Source organism: Onychomys torridus, chromosome 8 (assembly GCF_903995425.1).
Source record: "Onychomys torridus chromosome 8, mOncTor1.1, whole genome shotgun sequence".
NCBI classification, from domain to species: domain Eukaryota; kingdom Metazoa; phylum Chordata; class Mammalia; order Rodentia; family Cricetidae; genus Onychomys; species Onychomys torridus.
The window spans coordinates 9,761,396-9,781,754 of NC_050450.1; the positions used below are offsets into that span (position 1 = coordinate 9,761,396).

At 47.1% G+C, this 20,359-nt stretch overlaps 1 protein-coding gene and 1 pseudogene across 5 annotated transcripts in view; one reads left to right on the forward strand and one right to left on the reverse strand.

Moving 5' to 3' along the window:
- Clec16a (C-type lectin domain containing 16A) overlaps positions 1-20,359 on the reverse strand; it is a 209,449-nt gene that overhangs the window by 100,755 nt on the left and 88,335 nt on the right. For all 5 annotated transcript variants that reach the window (XM_036194913.1, XM_036194911.1, XM_036194912.1 and 2 more), the window contains 5 exons: positions 19,090-19,199; positions 18,369-18,413; positions 15,833-15,883; positions 12,811-12,939; positions 6,523-6,643 (listed from right to left, as the gene is read on the reverse strand). In XM_036194913.1, the coding sequence (XP_036050806.1) occupies positions 6,523-6,643; positions 12,811-12,939; positions 15,833-15,883; positions 18,369-18,413; positions 19,090-19,199 (456 nt within the window). The remainder of the gene's footprint in view (positions 1-6,522; positions 6,644-12,810; positions 12,940-15,832; positions 15,884-18,368; positions 18,414-19,089; positions 19,200-20,359) is intronic.
- On the forward strand, positions 10,408-10,869 carry LOC118590130 (annotated as a pseudogene).

A 20,359-nucleotide genomic window follows, 5' to 3' on the forward strand; every position in this document is an offset into this window, starting at 1 on the left:
CAGTTCTCCAGATGCTGTTTACACGTGTCTCTTGAGTTTCATATAAACAGTGTCAGCCCACTTCAGTCTGACACTGAATAAATCACTTCTCTGGGGCTACAGCCTGGAATGCCTGACCTGAGCCCCCCACGCCCCCTACAGTCTGGGCGGTTCTGCTCAAATCGGCAGGTACCCTCATTCCTGGAACATGCTTCTAACTAACAAGCCTGTAGGACTTCCATTTTCCAGTGTCCCTCAGACAGGGACACTCATGACACCATGCTTTCTCAGACTCCCAGAGAAGTTCTTCTAGAGAGTAAGGAAGTTATTTTAGCTCTCAGCATATAGCCAGAACAAGGATGCTGACTATGTTTATTCCCAAAGTCTGCACTCACTACACACCATGCAGAGGATTTCCAAGGGGATCTCTCTTTAAGCCTACAGAATGCAGAAGCAGGCACTGTTAGACTCAATTTACCAAGGAGGAAAAGGCCCATGGGGTGACCTAATTTGCCCAACATCACACAGCTAGAATGCACACCCAGGCTTTCCCAAATCTTAGGGCCCTGGTTTCTGAACACAACATACACTGTTTATTAAATGATAAATTTTCAAAGGACTGATCTCCATCTTACCACTCCCTTAAACTTCTATTTTGAAAAATTTCAAACTTCCAGCAAAGTTTAAAGATGGATACAATAAACACAACATGTGTCCTTCAATCACTCAGCAGATTTAATGCTGGGCTATAGTTGCTTCTTCTCAACAAGCACACAGTGATGTTTTCTGAGTCACTCCAAAGCGGCAAGCACCAGGCACTTTACTCTTAAACATGTGAAGTTTCCTCACTAACAACAAGCACACACTCCCACAGAACCACAAGGTCATCATCACAACCAGGAAACACAACAATGATTTCAGTCACCTTACCCAATCACAGCTTCACATGCAGGTTCCAAACCCCAGCTGCCAAAAAAAGATTCTTTATTTCAAGATTTTAAAACCTTGTCTCCAGATTACATGCAGGTGTGTGTTTCTGCATGTGAGTGTGTGTGAGTGAGTGCACATGCCCTCTGAGGCCAGACAGTTGTGAGCCACCTGGCATGAGCACTGGGAATGGAACTCAGATCCTCTCAAGACTAGTGTGAGCTCTTAACCTATGAGCCATGGCTCCAGCCCACTTAAAATTTTCTTAATCCAAAATATATCCACGTTATTTACTTTCTGGGACAGGGTTTCCCTATGTAGTCAAGGATTACCTTGAACTAATAATCCTCCTGCCTTCTTAGCTTCTTGAGTCCCAACATCATAAGTATATGAGACCATATTCAACTTTCACTATTTTGTGGTACTGGGGATTGAACCTAGGTCCTCACATGCTGAGCAATCATTCTCATTTTTAATAGGGTTGTTTGCATGTTTTGTACACTAAATTAATTAATTTTTTTGCAGTGCTGGGCACATAACTGAAAGCCTTGTACATGTTAGACAAACACTCTTCCACTGAGCTAGCCCAGCGTTACAATGCTGGAAGCTCCGGCTGCTCCCCCCAGGGTATTACATGTCTGCCTTTGTTTTTCACTATGCTCACTGTTTGTGCTAGTTTCTCATTCCTTACCAGTATGAAGCTCATGGTCCTGCCTGGGTCATCAGCAAAATAAGCTGACAGAGAATTTTTGAGAACTGACAGACAGAATTGCAAAATGGTCATTGGCTTTGCAAGACAAATCAATGAGTTCACATTTTTACAGACTTACAATCAAACCACATAACCTTCTTGAGGAGCTCTGTGATACTTTTTCTGGAAATGGATCTCCAAGTGATCAGACAAGCATAGCCACATGCTCACTGGGCCTAAGAGCTCTCTGCAAGGGAACTAGAGAAAACAGCAGATGGGGAAACTGTTGAAGCAAGGGGGATCCTCTGCAAGGTCTTTCAAGTTATTCATTCACAGAGGGCTAGGGGTAGAGCTCAGTGGCAGACTACTTGCCTCTATTGTGCAAGGTCCTGGGTTCAATCTCCAGCATTGCAAAAACAAACAGTACAACCCCACAGTCATATTCATATCCATCAGTAAATGAAAGAATAAAAGGAGGGACTTGGGCTGGATCTCAAACATAGATCAAGACTGTGAGGGTAGTATGACTCACGAGCTTCACTGGACCTTTACTGAGTTGCAGCAAGCTTGTTCTGGGAAACAAGTGAGGCTTGGGGCGGTGGGGCGCAGGGAGGCTGAAGTTGGAATGAATATACCAGGTGTGTCAACACAAGAGCAGTAGACAGAGGGAGCTGCTGCCAGAAGATGCTCGACTTCGAGGGTCACCAAGGGCTCTGCTTGGTGTTCCGAGTGGGATGGGAGACCACAGTCTGACTTTCGCTTTGAGAGGCCGACACTACACACTGAGAGGAAACTGCAGGCCCCAAGGGAGAAGAAAATGTCCCAACAAGAGGTGAAAGACAACAGTAGCACAAACCTAGGTGCTGGAGGAGTAGTTGACACTGGACAGTAAGAGCTGAGGGGCACTGACCAATGGAACTGGAGTGGGAGAGAAAGAGGAGGAGGTCAAGATGAGCCCAAAGCAAGATGGCACTGTGAACAACTGAGACAAGAAGGCTGCAGGCTGGTTCTATGGGAAGATGGATCCAGGTGCTCTTCAGAACAAGAGAAGCATCCTGAGATGCTGCTGGGAACACAGGCTTAGAGTTCAGAAGAAACTCATGGCTGGGGACAAGGGTGTCCCCACACAAAAAGGGGTAGCCATTAGCTGTCTGGCGGGCAGATGCAAACTCCACATGGCTAGATCCTCTCAGACTCAAAAGGAATAGGAAGTTAGGTTTCTACAATGAAATATTCTGACTTTAAAATGTTGGTAGCTAACACAAGACTTTCTTGCTAACACTCTACCAGTTGTTAAACTATATTAGTGGGTCTGTCTGTCTGAAGGCCAGTGATCTGCAATCCCTGAATCTCCCTTTTAATGATCTTGTAGAGGTAAGCATTGCTGTTCTCATTGTATCCAGGAGGGAACTGAGGCCCAGAGAGGCGAATCACTTTGTTTAAAGCCACACAGCTGTGAAGGAGATCACATTTGCATTGTTCTGGGACCTGAGGCTTCTTCCACATAGTCAGTCACCTCTCTTAAACAAGCAGATGCTAGGCTAAAAGCAGCCAGGATGGGAGGGAGAAGGGCCAAATAAAACAGTTCCCCTTTGTGGATCCCAGAGAACAAGATGGATCCAATGGGACTAGCATCTGTGCAATAATGCGCCTCTGCACCCAGGCCACAGAAAAGACGGGGCAGAGTATAAGGACACTTCATCTGGGCACACACACATGTGGGTCACATGTGGGAGCACCTTGTGGACTTGGCCTCTTCAGGAAAGCTCCATGGGCTCGGCCTCCCTGTTGTACCTTTTGACCCACAAACCAACATTTCATGCTGAGGCCAGAGAGGCTTTTTGCGATGCAATCAAGTCAGCCAGCTTTATAAAACCTGGATGCATTCATTACCCAGGATAAACTCTACCCTGGCTCTGCCCACAGGACCTGCAGGCTCCTCTCCAGGCTCTCATCACCACTGTCAGCCTCACAGCCCTGCTGGGCTGGGTCCTGCACCAACATCCACATGCAGCCCGAGGACTGTTTGCTGCCCTGTCCTCCAGCCAGTTGCTCCCTGCTCTCCAAGCACTCTGCACAGCACCATCTGACTTTTGTTCTGTGATGCTGGGCAGTTGTTGCCTCCTTGAAAGCCTGCTTTGTGCTTGTTGTTTTGCTCCTCCCACAGCAGGCGGGGTTTCCCATACTCCCTTTGCTGTGATCACACTCTACTTTCTTGGCATTTACAGTGTCCTTTTATGACACAGCAGATACTGCTATGGCTAGAGGTCACACAGTGGCTGGCTTCTGGCTCTACTAGGGGCTGCCTATGATGTTAGTAGGGCAGGGTGAGAGCAGAGGAATGCAGGTCCACTTCTAACTCCAAATAGTAGCCAGTACCCTGGAGTCTTGACATTTACAAAATGGTGGTTACTCCGTCAACTAGGAAGAAAACTGTAAGTCCTTATCTGCTAGAGAGGGTTGGGAAAGCCATAACAATTAATGTATGCTGAGTGCAGGCACACTGTAAAAGAAAAGACTTGGGCAGATGATACAAACTCAGGAATAGTGAGGCTGAGGCCTAGAGGTTGGTGAGCCAGAATGCTATTCCCTAAAAGTCTCTTTCCTTCTCTGTTCTTTCCTTCCTTTACTCACCAGACACAGCCTACCCTGCAAACAGCTCACAACCTCTGCTCCACACCAGCCTCCTATTCAGGACAACAACGGAAGGCTTCAATCAGGGCAAAACCAGTGTACTTCTTCCCAGAGTGTGACCATATCTTTCTGTCCTGGGTGGAAGCCACCTTTAGTATGATACCTGCTGTGCAGGACCAAAGACCTGGGACTGGTCAGCAGAGTTCTCTAAGACTGTGTTCTTATCAGAGCAACAAGGTCAATAAATACTCGTTATGTCACGATTCCTGCTGGGTAGAGTCGGCGTTTCTTTAAGTCTACCAGACCTTATCATGGAGATAAAAGTGCACAAATCCCAAACCTCTCTCCTAGCATCAGCTGAGGTTGTCATGAAGACAGAAACATGCCAGACTTTCAACACTCAGCTACCACCCGACCACTCCAGGGTCAGCTTTATAGAAATCTTTTGTGTACTTTGAAGTATGATGATCTTCAATCTTACAATCACCAAAATAATTAAACAAACTAACAAACAACAATAAAAGCCAGCCAACAACATGGTAGCACCAGGTTTTAAAATCCCTGTTTTCTGAATGTCATTTTCTTTAGCAAAAGATACAATTTGCATCCAGGATGAGAAAAGCCAGCCAGCCATTACTTTCTTAATGGCCAACTACCCAAAAAGGCTCAGTTAAGTGATCTCAACTAGCAACTAATCAATTAAAATTGATAAGTGAAATACTTTTAACCTTTATTTCAGCAGGGCCCTTCCTAGGGGAAGGAGCGGAGGAATGTGAATTCCCAGCATAAAATTTAATTCCATTTCACGGATACAACATTGAAAGGAGCCGTCTCCTTCTCTGCGCAGATCAAATCAGAGAAAGACTGGTCCTCGATCAATTCTAGCCTTACAGAAATCACCGTGGCTATTTTTCAGGGTGCAGGGACAAAGGAGACAGGCAAAGAGGGTCATAATTTCTTTCTTTCTCTAATACAAGGAGAGATGAAAGCAGGACACTGGTACTCATTACCCCCATCCCATCTCCTGCACATACACACGTAATTAAAAACTAAAAATAGATTTTTTTTCAAGACAGGGTTTCTCTGTGTAACAGCCCTGGCTGATTTGTACAGCAGGCTGGCCTTGAACTCACAGAGATCCTCTTGCCTCAGCCTCCCAAGTGCTGGGAAAAACAGACACAGCATACTGTGTCCTTTAGTGTACATGTGCCCCACAGCAAATGGAGGAAAGAGGAAGCCACAGAAGTGTGAGAACGGCCCCAAGGACACCACCGTCTCTTAAATCTCAGTTACAAACGGCCAGGAAGAGACATGCTGTGGTCCCAGCACTTTGGAGATGAGGCAAGGAGCCCTCAAGTTCAAGGTCAGCCTGGCCTATTTTGAGATGCTCTGTCTCAAGGATAAAATTTATTTTGTTTTACCTTATGTTGCAGAGGGAAATCTGAAGCAACAAATGATGGTGTTCTGGTTATTTGGTTTTTTTTCCCCTTTTACTTTTTTTAAAAATCAACATCACACAGGCTATAATCTTTTGAGAAGAGGGAACCTCAATTGAGAAAATTCCCTCACAAGATGGGTCTGTGGGCATGCCTGTCAGGTAGTTAATGATTAATGCTTGAATGTGGGGGGTCAAGCCCACTGCAGTGGTGCTGTGGCAGGTGGCTGTGTAAGAAAGCAGACTCAGTGAGCCACGAGGAACAAACAAGCCGGTAAGCAGCATTCTTCCATGGCTTCTGCTTCAGCTCCTGCCTCCAGGTTCCTGCTTTGAGTTCCTGCCCTGACTTTCCTTGATGATAGATTGTGATGTGGAAGCTAAATAAACCCAAGTTTGTATTGGTCATGATGTTTTATCATAGCAAAAGAAACCCTCACTAAGGAAACGGTTAATACAGTTCAAAGTTATAGGCTGAGCACATGTCTTTGATTTGTAAAGCCCTCATTCTTACCTAAACACTGGTGACTTGTTTTGGGGGTTGTTGTGTCTTTTCATTTTGATAGTTTGTTTTTTATGGGCTTTCTTTTGGCATCAAGAGACCCCTTTTTCCACAGGACTCAGACAGAAACCCTTTAATTCACAATACCGGAAAGGCCAGTGCTATTCTCATCCTGTCAATAAGGGCCCACTCTCACTGGACCTCCTACTGTCTAGCATTGACCTTTCAGCATGGTCCTGGGTCAAAGGCAGTTCAGATTGCATGCTGTGCACACTCCCTCCCTTGCAACAGGTGACTCAGTAGAGCAGTGTCCTGTATCCCCTAGCCCATTGGTACAAGCCAAGATGGCCAACTCACTCAAATCCAAGACATCATCTGTTTTGATCAGGTCCTCCTCCCGAGTCAGTGGCAACTGGGTCTCAGGTTCCCCACGCAGCTGCAGTGACAGGGACCGCAGCATGAAGAATACTCGGATGGCCTAGATAGAGTAGAGAGCAAAGGAGAGTGGAGTTTCAGGGGTGTTTTGGAGAGGTGCCTTGCATGAAGGCATTTCATGGTGACTCTTGGTTAGCAGAAAGGAAGGAGGGGACAAAACACAGGCCAGCCTTGAAGCACAGTGGCCTAGAGCTGTCACAGTAAGATACTTCAGGCTGGGGGAGTAGCCTGCTTCAGTCCATAACAGGTGTAGGCCAGGGTCACTTCACTGGGCTCCTGTCATTTGCCAGGACCTGTCCCAAAGGGTCATGTGACCTTTAACACAATCTCCTGCCTGCTAGCTTGTCCATTCCACAGCCAGCAAATAGCTAAGACCCAGAGAGGGGAGGAGCGCTGTCTGAGAGAGCACTTCCAGGAAGGGCTCCAACCTGCTCCTCCAGTGAGCTCCTCCAGTGGGGCTGGGAGAAGGAGGTCACCAGCATGAGTGCCAGGCCTATCTAGTAAATGTGGGCACTAGATAGAGAGTAACATGCATGGAACTTTTTGATTTGGCTAACTCACTCAAAGTCCAACTCCCACCCTAAGTCTTCCATCTCTTGGGCCTGGGCCTTAGGAGGAGGAGTGTGATAGAGACAGGTGAGGCCTGATGCCTGGCCAAATGGACGGCAATGTCCTCAGGGCCCCTCAGGCTTTCCCAACTCATCTCAGGGGCAGAGATAGCTTGTTAGCACAAGCATCCCTGGTCCACGGAAAAGGGGTCTGTCACATCCAGTATGGCCACTAGGCATGTCCTGAGAGCAGAGAAAAAGCCACGTCACCACCACCAGTGACATCTGTGCAGAAGCAGCCCTCAGCCCAAGAATCAAGCTAGCCACCAACCAAAGAGCCCAGAAGCACAGGGCAAGCCACAGGTCAAGGTACCCCCTCCCAGGTCTCTCCCTGACATGGAATGTTGGGCCCCATGGGACAGCTCCAAAGGCACACAGACAAGGTCAGCATTGCCCTCTACCCCACTGTGGTGGATAAGACACAGTAATCCCTAATTCTCTGGCTATGGTACAGCCCCGAGACAAGGTTAGAGGGCACAGCCAGCACAGGTCTGCAGAAAGAGGTTGCCACCCAACCCCTTGATAGACACCACTATCTACATAAAGGAGTATCAGGGCAAAGCATTGTGGCTTCAATTCTTGTTTGTGATAAAGATGATGACAGTCATGCCTTAAATGAAGGGAACACACCCTTTATTCAGGGGGAACTTTCAAGAAAGGAGAGAGGACAAATTCTTGCCTTCAAAGGGCTGGAGGGGCACTGCATCCTGGTGGCCCAGGCAATAAGTATCTTTGAGTAGCTACCAATGCCCTGATCCTGCCTTGGAGCAGGTTCCTCATGTAGAAACTTCAAGAGTACTCCACAGCCCTAGCCTCATCTGAAGGAACACAGCTTTCTGAATAGAGCGGAGTGTAGGACAAAGGCAGCTTTCCCACTGTGATGGTTTGGGGGTGGGGGTGGGGGTGGGTGGGTAATGAGGACCTGACTTGAATGTCCTTAGCAGATTTTAAAGTCTAGTCTTTATAGAGACAGCTGCACCAACTAGAAGAAACAGAGGTGTGATTCTACTAAAAATCTAGAGCTCCTGTCTAGTAAGCACCTACTATGTGCTGGGGTTTAAGGGTTTTGTATTATAAATTTAAGACTACAGAAGCAAGAATGGCTGCTGAGAGGGCAGAGTGAGCTTGGCCCACACAGCTGCTAGGAGGTTGAGCTGAGCCTCTATAATGTCAGGCACATATGACACAGCCTAGTACACTAGGAAATCCAATCCCTGTGCCAGCCCAGAGAAGACAGCAGTAAAATGGGAAGTGGGGAGGGGTGTCACTGGGATTATCTGACAGCATGAGGTCTCAAGTAAGCAGTTACAATTGAGGGATGAGGAGAAAGAAGGAAAAGGGTCTACTGCAGCCATGTCCCAGTCACGGGAAGACTTATGACTATGCCAAGTACATTCCTTTCAGTGCTGATGGCAAGACTCCCAGCAGGGCCATGGCTGAGTTGGGAAAATAGAAACACATGCTACTTTCTGTAGCCTATCCCTTGGAAGACTGAGTCTTTCCAAGGAATCCAGGAGCTGGGAATTTGGTTCTTAATGTAGGCCTTTTGGTAAAACATTTGCTTTTGCTCTACAAATATTGAATGGGAGATATACCCAGGAATACAAATAAAAAATAGTCATTTATAATATAAAATAGAATATATACCATATAAAATACCATTTCAAATGGCAACTTTCAAGAGAAAAACCACATATAAATGCAGCCCATGTCAAAGAACAGAAAGAGGTGAGTCCTACAGGGCAGGGTGTTCCTCATTGCAAAAGTGGGCTCCTTAGGTCGCTGGAAGGGATGATAGGCATGCTATCCTGTACCATGGCTATTTCATGCCACCACCCTGGAGACATTAGTAGCTCCCTCTTACCACTCACAGCCATTGAGCACTATGTGGGGTCATAGGCATTATCTCATTTGGGCTTTTTTGAGACAAGGTCTCTCTATGTAACCCTGGCTGTCTTGGAACTCATTCTGTAGACCAGGCTGGCCTTGAACTCACAGAGATTTGTCTGCCTGTCTGCCGAGTATTGGGATTAAAGGTATGCACTACCAAGCCCAGCCTATCATTTGAGCTTCTCAATGAACTTATGTGGCTCCAATCTGACAAAGAAACTAGAGCCCAGGGCTGTTAGGCTGGCTGCCAAGGGTAGCTCCAAAGCCTGTGTTCTTCTGACCACATTCCTTAGCCTTCAAAAGATTCAGGGCTTGGGACCCAGATTTTTATATTCTTTTCTTTGCTAAATCTAGATACACAATTTTAAAGCCATAACCAAAGGAACAAGAAACGATTACTGTTTCAGATCCTGGAAGGCAGAAGATCAAATTTCAAAAGGGAAGGCAGTTGACCAAGCTCTAATGTGAAGAAGAAACTTACATTTCTTAGCTCCCATGAGTCTGGAAGCTAACCTTAGTCAGTTTCGGTATCTGGAGAACCAGGCCATTCAAAGGCTTTGGAGGGGAAGGTCTGGGATCAGAAGGATCTCATCTCTAACTGGGGTTGAAAGAACATAGGAATTCACTGAGGCTAGAGCTCTGGGGAGGGTGCATGGTGGGTCCCCAGTGAGAGTGCACCATGGTACAAGTGGTAGTCTGAGCCTTGGGCTGGCCCTGGGACAAGCACTCAGTTCAACTCTGCCAGCTTCCTTGGCACATTTGCAAGCTGCTGGGGTTAGGGCCAGTCGTTCAGGTTAGAAGCCCACCAGGGTGGCAGAAACAGCTGTGAAAGTCAGTCATCCTGAAAATAGGATTGAAGCAGTTTGAGGTGGGCCCGGCCTAGACAGAAAGCTAGATGGTGATGTCAGAGATGTACAAAAAATATCCATACCCTTTGAACCAGAAATTCTGCTTCTGGGAACTTCTCCTAAAGAAATAATTCAAAAGAAAGAAAATACTGTGTTCATGAAGTAGCTCTTACAGTTTAGCTTAAAAAGAGTAGAATAATACAGTGGAAGCACCCCAAACTCTGACTAATGGGAAAACACCCATGGGAACTGTGGCAGAAGTCTCCTGGGAAATCTTTATGCAATCCTAAGAAGTCACTTCTAAAACTATCAGACAGGTGTGGTGGCACATGCCCTGCCCTTGGGCTGTAGAGGAAGGAGGATCAGGAGTTCAAGGTTATAAAGTGAGTTCAAGGCCAGCCTGAGCTACAAGAGACCCTGTCTACAAATTAAAGAAAGAAAAAAAAAATCCTCCTGGTAGCATGCAAGAGGCTCTGGGAAGCATAGCCAGAGCTTCAAAAACTCTATCACAGCCCACTCCCCATACTTCTGCGGCTTGCCCTGGAAGCTGCCCCTGCTCAGAGGTCAGGAAGGGCAGCAAGATGGCTTCTGCCAGCAGGGTCATGCAGGCAGTGAAGCCATATGCTCCATTAATAAGGTTTCCTAACAGAAGAGACCGTCTTTAATGCTTTTGAAGCCATGAGATCTGCCAGGCTACCCTCCTACTCATGTATAACTTCACAGTCTTCTAAAGGAAATACATCCCCAGATTTGCTGATGCATCCGAGGCCACCAGACACTGCAGTGATAATAAAACATTACCTCAGAAATACAGAAGGAAAACTATGTCTCAAGAAGAAATGGAATTTATCCAGCGTGGAAGCCAGAAAGATCACTGTGGTTGCTGTTTGCCATCAGACAAACTGATTATCTTTACAATATAGGACTTCCAATACATCAAATAAAAATTGTCTCTTAAACAGTCTTAGCAGAACAACAGCAACAATAAGCCCACTATCACAACAGGAGACTGACACGTGAGAGGAGAGGTGAGCAGGTGAGGGAGAGACCGCAGCAAGGACCTGTGCCATCAAAAGAGGAGGAGTCTGGAGGCAGAAATGGGAGGGGAGCAAAAGCTGAAATTAGGGAAATGTTGAGATTGACTGAGTTGTTTGTTTGTTTGTTTGTTTCCAAGTATAACACATAGCCAAAGAATGGAGCAAAGTATCCCCTTCCTGGAAGTCAATAGTGACAAACACAAAAACGCTGTCCTTTACAGGGAGCGTGGACACAGAAGTGGGGACACATCTATAATCCCAGATCTCTGGGAAGCTGAGGCAGGAGGATCACAAATTTGAAGCCAGACTGGACTTCCTAATGAGCAGTCCAAATTTGGCAGAACACTTGCTGAGCATGTCCACGCCCTGGTTCCATCCCTAAAACAGAACCCCAGCACAAGGACCTCTCTTTTGCACTGGCTTCCCAGACAGCCAATGAAGATGGCTGGTGCTGCAATTCAGATTTTAATACTTGCCAGAGCCCACTGCTGGATCTTTCCCTCTGCACTAAGTTTAGCAGAGTCTGTGAGTAAACTCCTCTTGCTCATCTAAGACACCAGCATACTCCACCATTGTCCCCAATGTCCTTCCTGTGTTTATTATCTTCCAGGACTCCACAGCCACACTGTCAGCTACTTCAGGTAGAAGCTGAGGAGGGCCCAGGTGGAACTTCAGGCTCAGGGAGGCTAAGTAATGCTCCGAAGTTCACACAGAAGGGGGCTTAACCTTGGTGGGCCTGACTCATGTATTCTTTCTTAGCCACTTTTTCCAACTGCCCCTACATGAGTGGGGATAGCCCAAATCCCAAGTTCCAGTTCATTCACTCTCCCTGGACCCCAAGAACTCTGATGACTTTTGTTTCAACAGGGCTGACATGACTCAGGGGCACTTTTGGTATTTTTGTGACTTACACTAAAAAGAAAATTTGTCTTGTGTGCACACGTGGAGGTCAGAGGACAACTTGCAGGCGCCTGTGGTTTGCTCGGGGGACTGGGGATGTGCGTTGCTTGAAGATACAAGGTCCCCACTTCCTCTGTTGCCCCTGAGCACGTGGTTAAAAGTGCCAGCAAGGTGAAGGAGGCTTCTTGTCTGAGGCACACACCACTTTGTGTATTTTCTAAAATCCTGAAGTGAAACCCCTCTGCTTCTCTGGCCACAAGCAGACCAAGGAAGAAGATGTGGTAGTCAGCTGGGGAGCTGTCATGAATGCCTCTAAATTATCTATTCATAGTTAAGTCTCCAGGGAATGATTTTCTAGGAAAAGGCAGCACTGCTTTCTAAGAAAGAAACCGAGATCTTACGCAGGAGATAAAGTACTGTGAAGAGCCTGACTGAGGCTGCTTCCTAGAGTGGCCACCTCAGAAAAAGTGCTGATAAGGGGTCAGCTCTGCTGCTTCTGAGAACTCAGCTCTGCACACGTGCTCTCCTGACTCCTGGCCAGTGTCATCCTCTCACTACCAGACACCTTGCTAGTGTACTGCCTGGGGTTCTGAGACCTTGGAGTCGAGGCTCACACCCATCTTCTCTGTACTAGGTGTTCTAGGCTCTGCTCCCCCATGCTTCAAACAAACTTGGCCTGGCTTCCATTCAGGGTTTTGGCTGCACTCTGCCCTGGTGCAGGTGGTCTGGCAGCTGCCCACAGAGGTGCCAGTTGCCAAAGAATCCCAAGCTCCAATTTCCAAGGGCAACAGGCTCTGGAAAGCCATGTATGGTAGGAGGTGTGTAAGGTGGTGTTCTCTATAGGTGACTAAGCATATGTTAGAGGCAGTCTTTAACTGACCTAGAGACCCTTTCTCTATGGCCCAGGAGAGGCCAGATCACACTTACCCTCCTCGTCTTCTCCACATCACCACATGGCAGCCGCTTCACAAAATCAATACCAGTCAGTGGAGTGCCCGTTGGGGGCAGGAGGATAGAAGCATCCATCATGAGATATTCCACATTCATGGGCTTTATCTAGGAGAGATAAAGCACAGGAAGCCTCAGAGAAGGGCCTACCTGTACCCCAAACCATGAGTGAGTGTCAGATCTAAGTTAGACTGAGACCATGCTTCCAGTCTGCCAGATGAGTGACAGGCTTTTTCCATTTTCCAAGTTGTGGCTTTTCCCTTCATTTAAGCCAGAGGGTCCTATGGCCTGCCTTCCTTTGTAGGACACATTAAACACTGTCTTCTCCAAATCCCTGGATTTCAGAGCAGGATGGCAGAGCCATGTTCCCACTCCAGGCTGCTCTTGGTGCTGGCTTTCCAGCAGGACCTTTTCACAGTACCCACTGGCTGCAACTGCTCCTACAATGCCAGAACCTCTCCAGGCCATTCCTTCCATTCTGTCATGAGGGTGGGAGACAGTGGTGAGCCTCAGGGCCCATTATCCCTTTAGCAATAACCCTGAATTGCTGAGGGATGTAAGAGTCAAACTTGGAGGCCTAGTTTCCGCCTGCCTTCTGAAGTCCAAGAGCGGCACTCAGGACAATTTCACTTTAGTGAGCTCAGAGGCCAATCTCCTAGGGGCAGTTGCAGGGCCTGGGGTGTGTTACCTTAGTATTTCTGGGGAGAATGTCAAGTATTGTGTAGCAGGACCCGCCATAAACACTGGATTAAAATAAGCACACCTTAGGAAGCTTCCTGTGGGGCGGGATAAGGGAGAGTAGAGGTTTGGCTTAAGGGCCTAGCATGAGGACTGCTGCTGGGTACTCACATCTGGCTGGGACAACTCATGGCACAGATGACAGCCAGGCTCAAAATGTACATAACCTGTCCAAGGTCACGGAGTTAGGAAGCAATAAAAGCAGACATCACAGGGACTTCAGAGTCCTGACTTTTCCAAATCATCAATAACATGTAGACTTTACATTTCCAAGCTTTAAAAAGTACTGTGGAGGATCACACTCGGGAAAGGGAGTCTGCACTAAAGGAGGGGAAAGATGAATAACTATGAGAGCTCCCACCTGGAACTGCTGGTCTGAAGGGGAAAAGTCTGAGCTGCCCTCTAAGCATGACAGTCTGTGTAGGCCAATAAGGTCCAGGCACAGTCACAGCAACCCATTTGCCACGAGGAGGTATGACCTTGAAAAGGCTCCATTGATGCCTCAGGGGTGCAGTGACAAAGATGTGGTGAGGGCTCCACTGCTAGAGCCCTGGAGACAGGCTTGGAAGCCAGGGAGCCACTTAGCTGTGTGCCTGCCTTTTTCTTTCTGACACTTTAAACACTTAGGATCATTACAAATGTCCCCATCACTTCATGCTTTGGTGAGTTATGTCCATGAAAAAGCTCACTTATCATCTATTTATCGAGTGCTACTTGGGGCTGATTCTGCAGATGTAGAGAGACAAGCAAAATAGAAAGTGTCATCGCCACAGTCTGTGTTCTGTGTTCCAGGCAAAGGCATGGACTGCAGGGGCACCCCACCCCCCCCCCCCGCCATGCTTACTGCTCTAGAGGAGCAGCAGAGAGACCCACTCCACCATGGAGGCTTGGCTCTGCCATTAGCAGGCTGGACAGACTTAGGAACATTATTCAGCCTCTGACTCCCATTTTCCTTGTCTGCACAAAGGAGACAATAGCAACAGCTCTTTCCATAGGTAAAGACTCTGGATTGAAGTTCCCAGGGTTGGTAGGAGAGAGGAGAGAGGGGAGAGGAGAAAGGGGAGAGGGGAGAGGAGAGGGGAGAGGGGAGAGGGGAGAAGGGAGAGGAGAGAGAGAGAGAGACAGACAGACAGACAGAGAGACAGAGACAGAGAGAGCAAATCCATTGTTTTGAAAGAGCAATTCATTGTTGAACACTCTACATGGCAGACTGCTTAGAGCTTCTTGGCTATGGAGAACTGGAATGTTGCAGGTTTAGTCATTTATCTTTAGCTTCCTTAGTAGCTGTTCCTTGCTCACCTCTGTCTGACTACACATCCTTGTGACTACCCAGTGACTTTTTGGGATGTGTTAATATAACCTACCATTAGCTTCCACCAACCTCAAACCTCAGACAGCATCTGAGACCTATGGTAGAGACTTCCCCACTTTGCTGGACTCTGCCACTTGATGTTCCCACTGATGCATTGAAAAGTGCTCAGACTTAGGATTTTGTTTTGTTTTGTGACTACATGAAATCAGTTCCTTGTCACACAGGTTTGGGACAACCTGAGTATTGGATATAGACACTTATATTTGGCTCTAAGATAAACTCTCTCTTACTCTCTTTAAGGTGAGAACTGTATTTTGTGTCAGATTTAATACATACAACATGCTCTCTACCCTAGCAGGAGTCAGTCTTCAATAAAAGGACACCTCTCTTGGAGTGGCACCCAGGTGTCCCTAACTGCCTCACAGACACAGTGCTGTTACCTCCTGTAGCACTGGAGCAGCACTAGGGGCCTGCCCCCTTCGGCTGGGAAGAGTCCGTTTCCTGAGGGCCAGCTAAGGACTGACATTGTTGCAGGGCCCACTTTAGTATTTTGGGGGAATGTTAAACATTCCCCAATGCTATAAACACTGGAGTACAACAAGCAAAAACCAGGAAGCAGGGGAGAAGTGAACATCTGTATTTTTTCATGTGTGCCTAGCATGAGGACTGATGCTGGTATTTCACATCTGGCTGGGGCAACTCAGAGGTATGGGCCCCGCTGCACAGATGACAGCCGACGTGAGTGACTGCATGAGGGCTCACTGTTAGGAAGCGATGAAAGCAGACACTTCAGGGGCATCGTCTGAAGTTTTAGTGATGGTGGCAATCAAATTTACCTCACTCCCAGTCTTGCCACTGGATCAGAAAGCCCCAGATGGGACAGAGTGCTCTGTGAGTTTGGCAGGCACAAAGGGACACACTAACCTCTGTATGTTCTGAGCCTGTACTTACTGTCATGCTTCTGTACTCATCCTCAAACATGTCCAAAAAGATCTCTTCTCCCTGCAGAGAGAAGAAGGGAGTGAAGAGAAGCGTATTCCTACCCCATACACACAGCATTGCAAGTGCTGTGCTTGACTTTTGAGGCCATCTGTTTTTCATTACAAGTTCTTGTAAATCACCAGAAAGTAAAATACACATGTGAACGTGAGCACACATGCACAGATGAGTATCAAATATCAAACTGCACTGCTCAACATTCTCCTCTTCTTTGAAAGCACATTGAGCTAAAGTTCTTCTGTCAGATCAGCTAATTAGAGCATAACAAAAAATAATGTAATACATAATTAAAACATAGACAGGTTAATATTTCAAGTGCTTAACATCATTTACTTCTCCAGAATGGTTGGGAAAGTAGGAAATGCTGATTAAGCCACCGAGGTAAACATGTAAGGCCCATCCATGCCTAGGGGGAAGGGCATAACTACCAATACTTAGCACTAAGATAATATTGCTTGCTCCATTTGTTTTTGAGGAAAATCTTGAGGTTTGGTTGCTAGGGGCAATGACTGCCCAGGACTCCACCTTGGGCAAAATCCAGCACCTCCTGATTCACTGTAAGAATGAGATGGCAAAGGTGTTATGTGCCAGAAAAGAATAGGCTGGAGCCCATGTCTGTCAGGCCACTCACTGTGAAGGTAAAATAATGCACAGAAAAAGGATGGCCACAGAGCCTGACAATCAGTTGGGGCTTGGGAGATATCAGTGCGGCCACTGTTCTGCCTCATGAAGTCAGAACCATCCTGCCTCTCTGGGCTGGGAATAAAATGCAAATGCAGCTTTTCTTCTGTTTGGGACCAGGAGGCAACTTCTGGGAGATGGTTACACTGTGCCTTTCTTTCTGTGTTGACAACCTCACTGCTTTCAAGGGGAGGCAGACTTGGAGTAGTTCTATTGGGAAGAGGCCCAAAGAGGACTAGGGCAGTCCCAGGTTTCTTCTTTCTTCTAGGCTGACTAGAGGGGCATGTTCTTGCTTAAAGGCCTAGTGTGGTTCTCTGAAGGGCATCTAGGATTTCCTGCCCAGGGGTGGTAGCCCCCAGTGGTGCCCCTTTGGGCATGTCTACAACTACAGTTGGTCAGGTCACCTGGTCCTGGCAAGACAGAGTCCTAGATTGCAGTATTAGGCTTTAGCTCAATTAAGAACTGACAACAAGGGAAGGAGGTGGTGAGCAAAGATGCAGCACTTCAAGTGTGGACAGTAGGAAAGGGAAGTGATGGTGCCACTTCCCTTAGCAGGAACTCTGAGCTTTGTTCAGGGGGAGCAGGACCAGGATTTACAGAGATCAAAAGATGAGCTCACTAGGGTCACTAAGATGACTAGCCATGTGGATGAACCTACTACAGCTGAACATCAGTCACCCCAACCTCATCCTCCATGTGGACCCTCTCTACACACCTAATCTGCCTTAATCATGGACTTCGTAGTTTCTAGAACAACTGCTGCTGACAGCTTTTTTCTCATGGCAGCCAAACTATACTAAAACATGCCTTGAAGTCCAAGCTAAACAAACCCAAACAAAACTGTTCAAACTGGATATCTTAAGCAATCACTTGGAACCTGAAGATAAATGTCTTTAAATCCTTCAGATCCTAAAGGTCATCTCACTAAACTCAAGATAATTTTTCAGATGCCTGCATGAGACTTCTTAGCATGCATGTTTATAGACATTACACATGTATATAACTGATAAAATCATGGGTGATTCATAGTACTTTTCTATGTATTAGGATACATAACTCACAAACATATGACTTTGTCATATTCATACATTTCATAAATTATGGTAAATTCACAAGTAACTGATTGTCATATTGCCATAAACTAGTAATAAGTCCTCAAAAATTGTACTGTTCTTATAAGAAAGCACAAAAAGTTTAGTGTAGTGGGTAGCTGTTCCAGCTTTGACCTGGAAGTACTACCCCCATTGAGACTTGGGTAACTGTCACGTCTATAAGGTGCGGCCAAGACAGGAGCCCTTAAGATCCGAGATTCGGATGTGCTGGATCTCTTGGTTCCTGGATCCTGAACACTGGAGGTAGACCAAGCAGAGTTCTGCAGAGAACACCGCTGGACTGTGCTACACCTTTCCCGGACCCTGTAACCTATCCCTTTACTTGTAAGTTACCCCACAAAATAAACCTCCCTTTTAACTACGTGGAGTTGCCTTAATACGATAACCAATAGTTTAGAGACCATAGCTCTGGAGACTACAGAATTGAGCATGTGTGCTCAATATTCATAGGTATAAGAAAGAAACTGGAGGGCTGACAAAATGGTTCAGCAGGAAAACCCAAGTGTAATCCCCAGATTCCACTCCTCCAAGTTCTCTTCTAACCTGTCTGCACACCTTAGAATGCACATACTTATACATTCATGCACACACACATATACACAAATACCCTGAAGATTTCATATAGGACTAGACCCCACCATCCTATACTCCATGAGAGATACCCCAGGCTACTGTCCACCTGTGCTGCCAAGTACCTTATAGAAATGCCGTACAAGGTGGACACTTTCTTCTCTTGCACCCTATAAAAAAGAAGAAAGATGTGAGGGACACAGATCTGAGGGGAAATGGTGGATGAGTCAATTAAGCAGAAGAATAGAGTTATTGAATACAGCTATGTCTTCACTTGAATAAAACACAAAGTTATTTCACCAGTGTGGGGGTGGATCAGAACAGACACATCCAAAGGTAAAACCCTCAACTGTTCTTTTTCACCTCTGCATTTCCTACATTTTCTAAAAATCATGAAGTGGAACAAAAAAAATGATAAAAGATACTAAGAACCTAGTAAATGTGTTATATTAGCAGGTGTGCGCGTGCGCACGCGCGCACACACACACACACACACACACACACACACACACACACACCCCAAAACAAAACACACAACACTGTAGGTAGTTATGTTTCTACATGTATAAAATCTTTGTCACACAAATGGAACATCTAAAAACTCCCAGAGCTAATCCAGAAGCAGATTATTCCAAAAGAAGCTACTGCAATGCAAGAATGTGGTCTGGATGGAGAAAGGCACCTTTGGACATGTGGACTAGAGTAGGACCTTGGGGTGGGGTCACAGGTGTGTTAGCCCCAGCTTCTCTGAGCTATGCTAGGGATGCTATGGGACAGGCAGTTCCAGCAGCCTCCTAACTGACTTCCTTAGCTGAGGGACAAGGGAAGGCGAAGGCATGGACTCACCTCCAGACAGGCCAGATGCACATCCTTGATGATGCAGCCAGAGCTGGTCAGTACTTGCTGCTTCAGGAGCAGGCAGCTCAGCTCCAGTGTGGCTAAACGAATCCTGCCATCTGCAGAGCACATCAGGGTCAGCCCGATACTCCAGAGCCCAGTGCCCACCCCAGACACAGAGGTCATCTCAGTGTCCTAGAGCCCAGTGCTCATGCCAGACTCATGAAGTCAGCCCAGTGCCCACCCCAGACACATGAGGTCAGTCCAGTACCCCAGAGTCCAGTGCCCACCTCAGACACAAGAAGTCATCCCAGTACCCTTGAGCCCAGTGCTCACCTCAGACACAAGAGGTCAGCCCAGTACCCCCGAGCTCAGTGCCCACCCCAGACACAAAAGGTCAGCCCAGTACCCCCAAGCTCAGTGCCCACCCCAGACACAGGCTCTTGCTCTCCTTTGAGGGTGATCATCACCTGACAGATAGTCTTGCCCAAGGGCTCTCATGTCCAGGGGGACCCAGAGGGAGCTAAACATGTCAACTCTCTTCCCATTAAGTTACAAGTCAACACTCCCTGTCAAGCCTTTTCAGCTCCCATCTGTCCTGAAGTCTCTTTATCAGCTGAACAAGGGAAGGTGGGAGAAGGCAGGAGGCTGTGCTGCGGCTGTACCTGTCCATACAGGTACAAAACCAGCAGCCCACTCTGGATCATGTGACTCAGTGGAGCTGGGTCTTCTCTCGCTTCTAGAATGAACATACTACTGTGTGTTAGGTCTCAAACCCAGGACAAATCTCACTCAACACCCCTCATCCCTCCCTACCTAAACCTCTCCCTCCCAAGGACAGCTTCCACTTTCCTCCCCCAGCCCAATTCCGATCCCTAGATAACTCAGACATTTTAGCTAAGCTGGTCTCTTGGCCCAGGCCACCTCTCTTGGTCAGCGGCTCCTCTCTTGCTCTCCCTCTCCTCCTCTCCTCCTCTCCTCCTCTCCTCCTCTGGCCATGTTCAGCCTGGACCTCCCCTCTGCTGCTTTCTCCCTTATATCTACAATAAAAATAATCTTCTCTGTGCTTTAGGAGTAGTCAAGAAATAAAACTCCTCTTCCTGTTATTTCACATTTTCATTTACCACCCAAGCTTGTGTGCCCTGGGTGCTCGCACTCCTGCTCAAAGGATCAGATGACAATAGGCAAAGGGGCCCAGTAGAGCCTGTGAGGCTCACTTTTACAGTGTGCCAGAAATGCTGGGCACAGGCTCTCTATGTTCTGGGGTGTGCCAAGGACA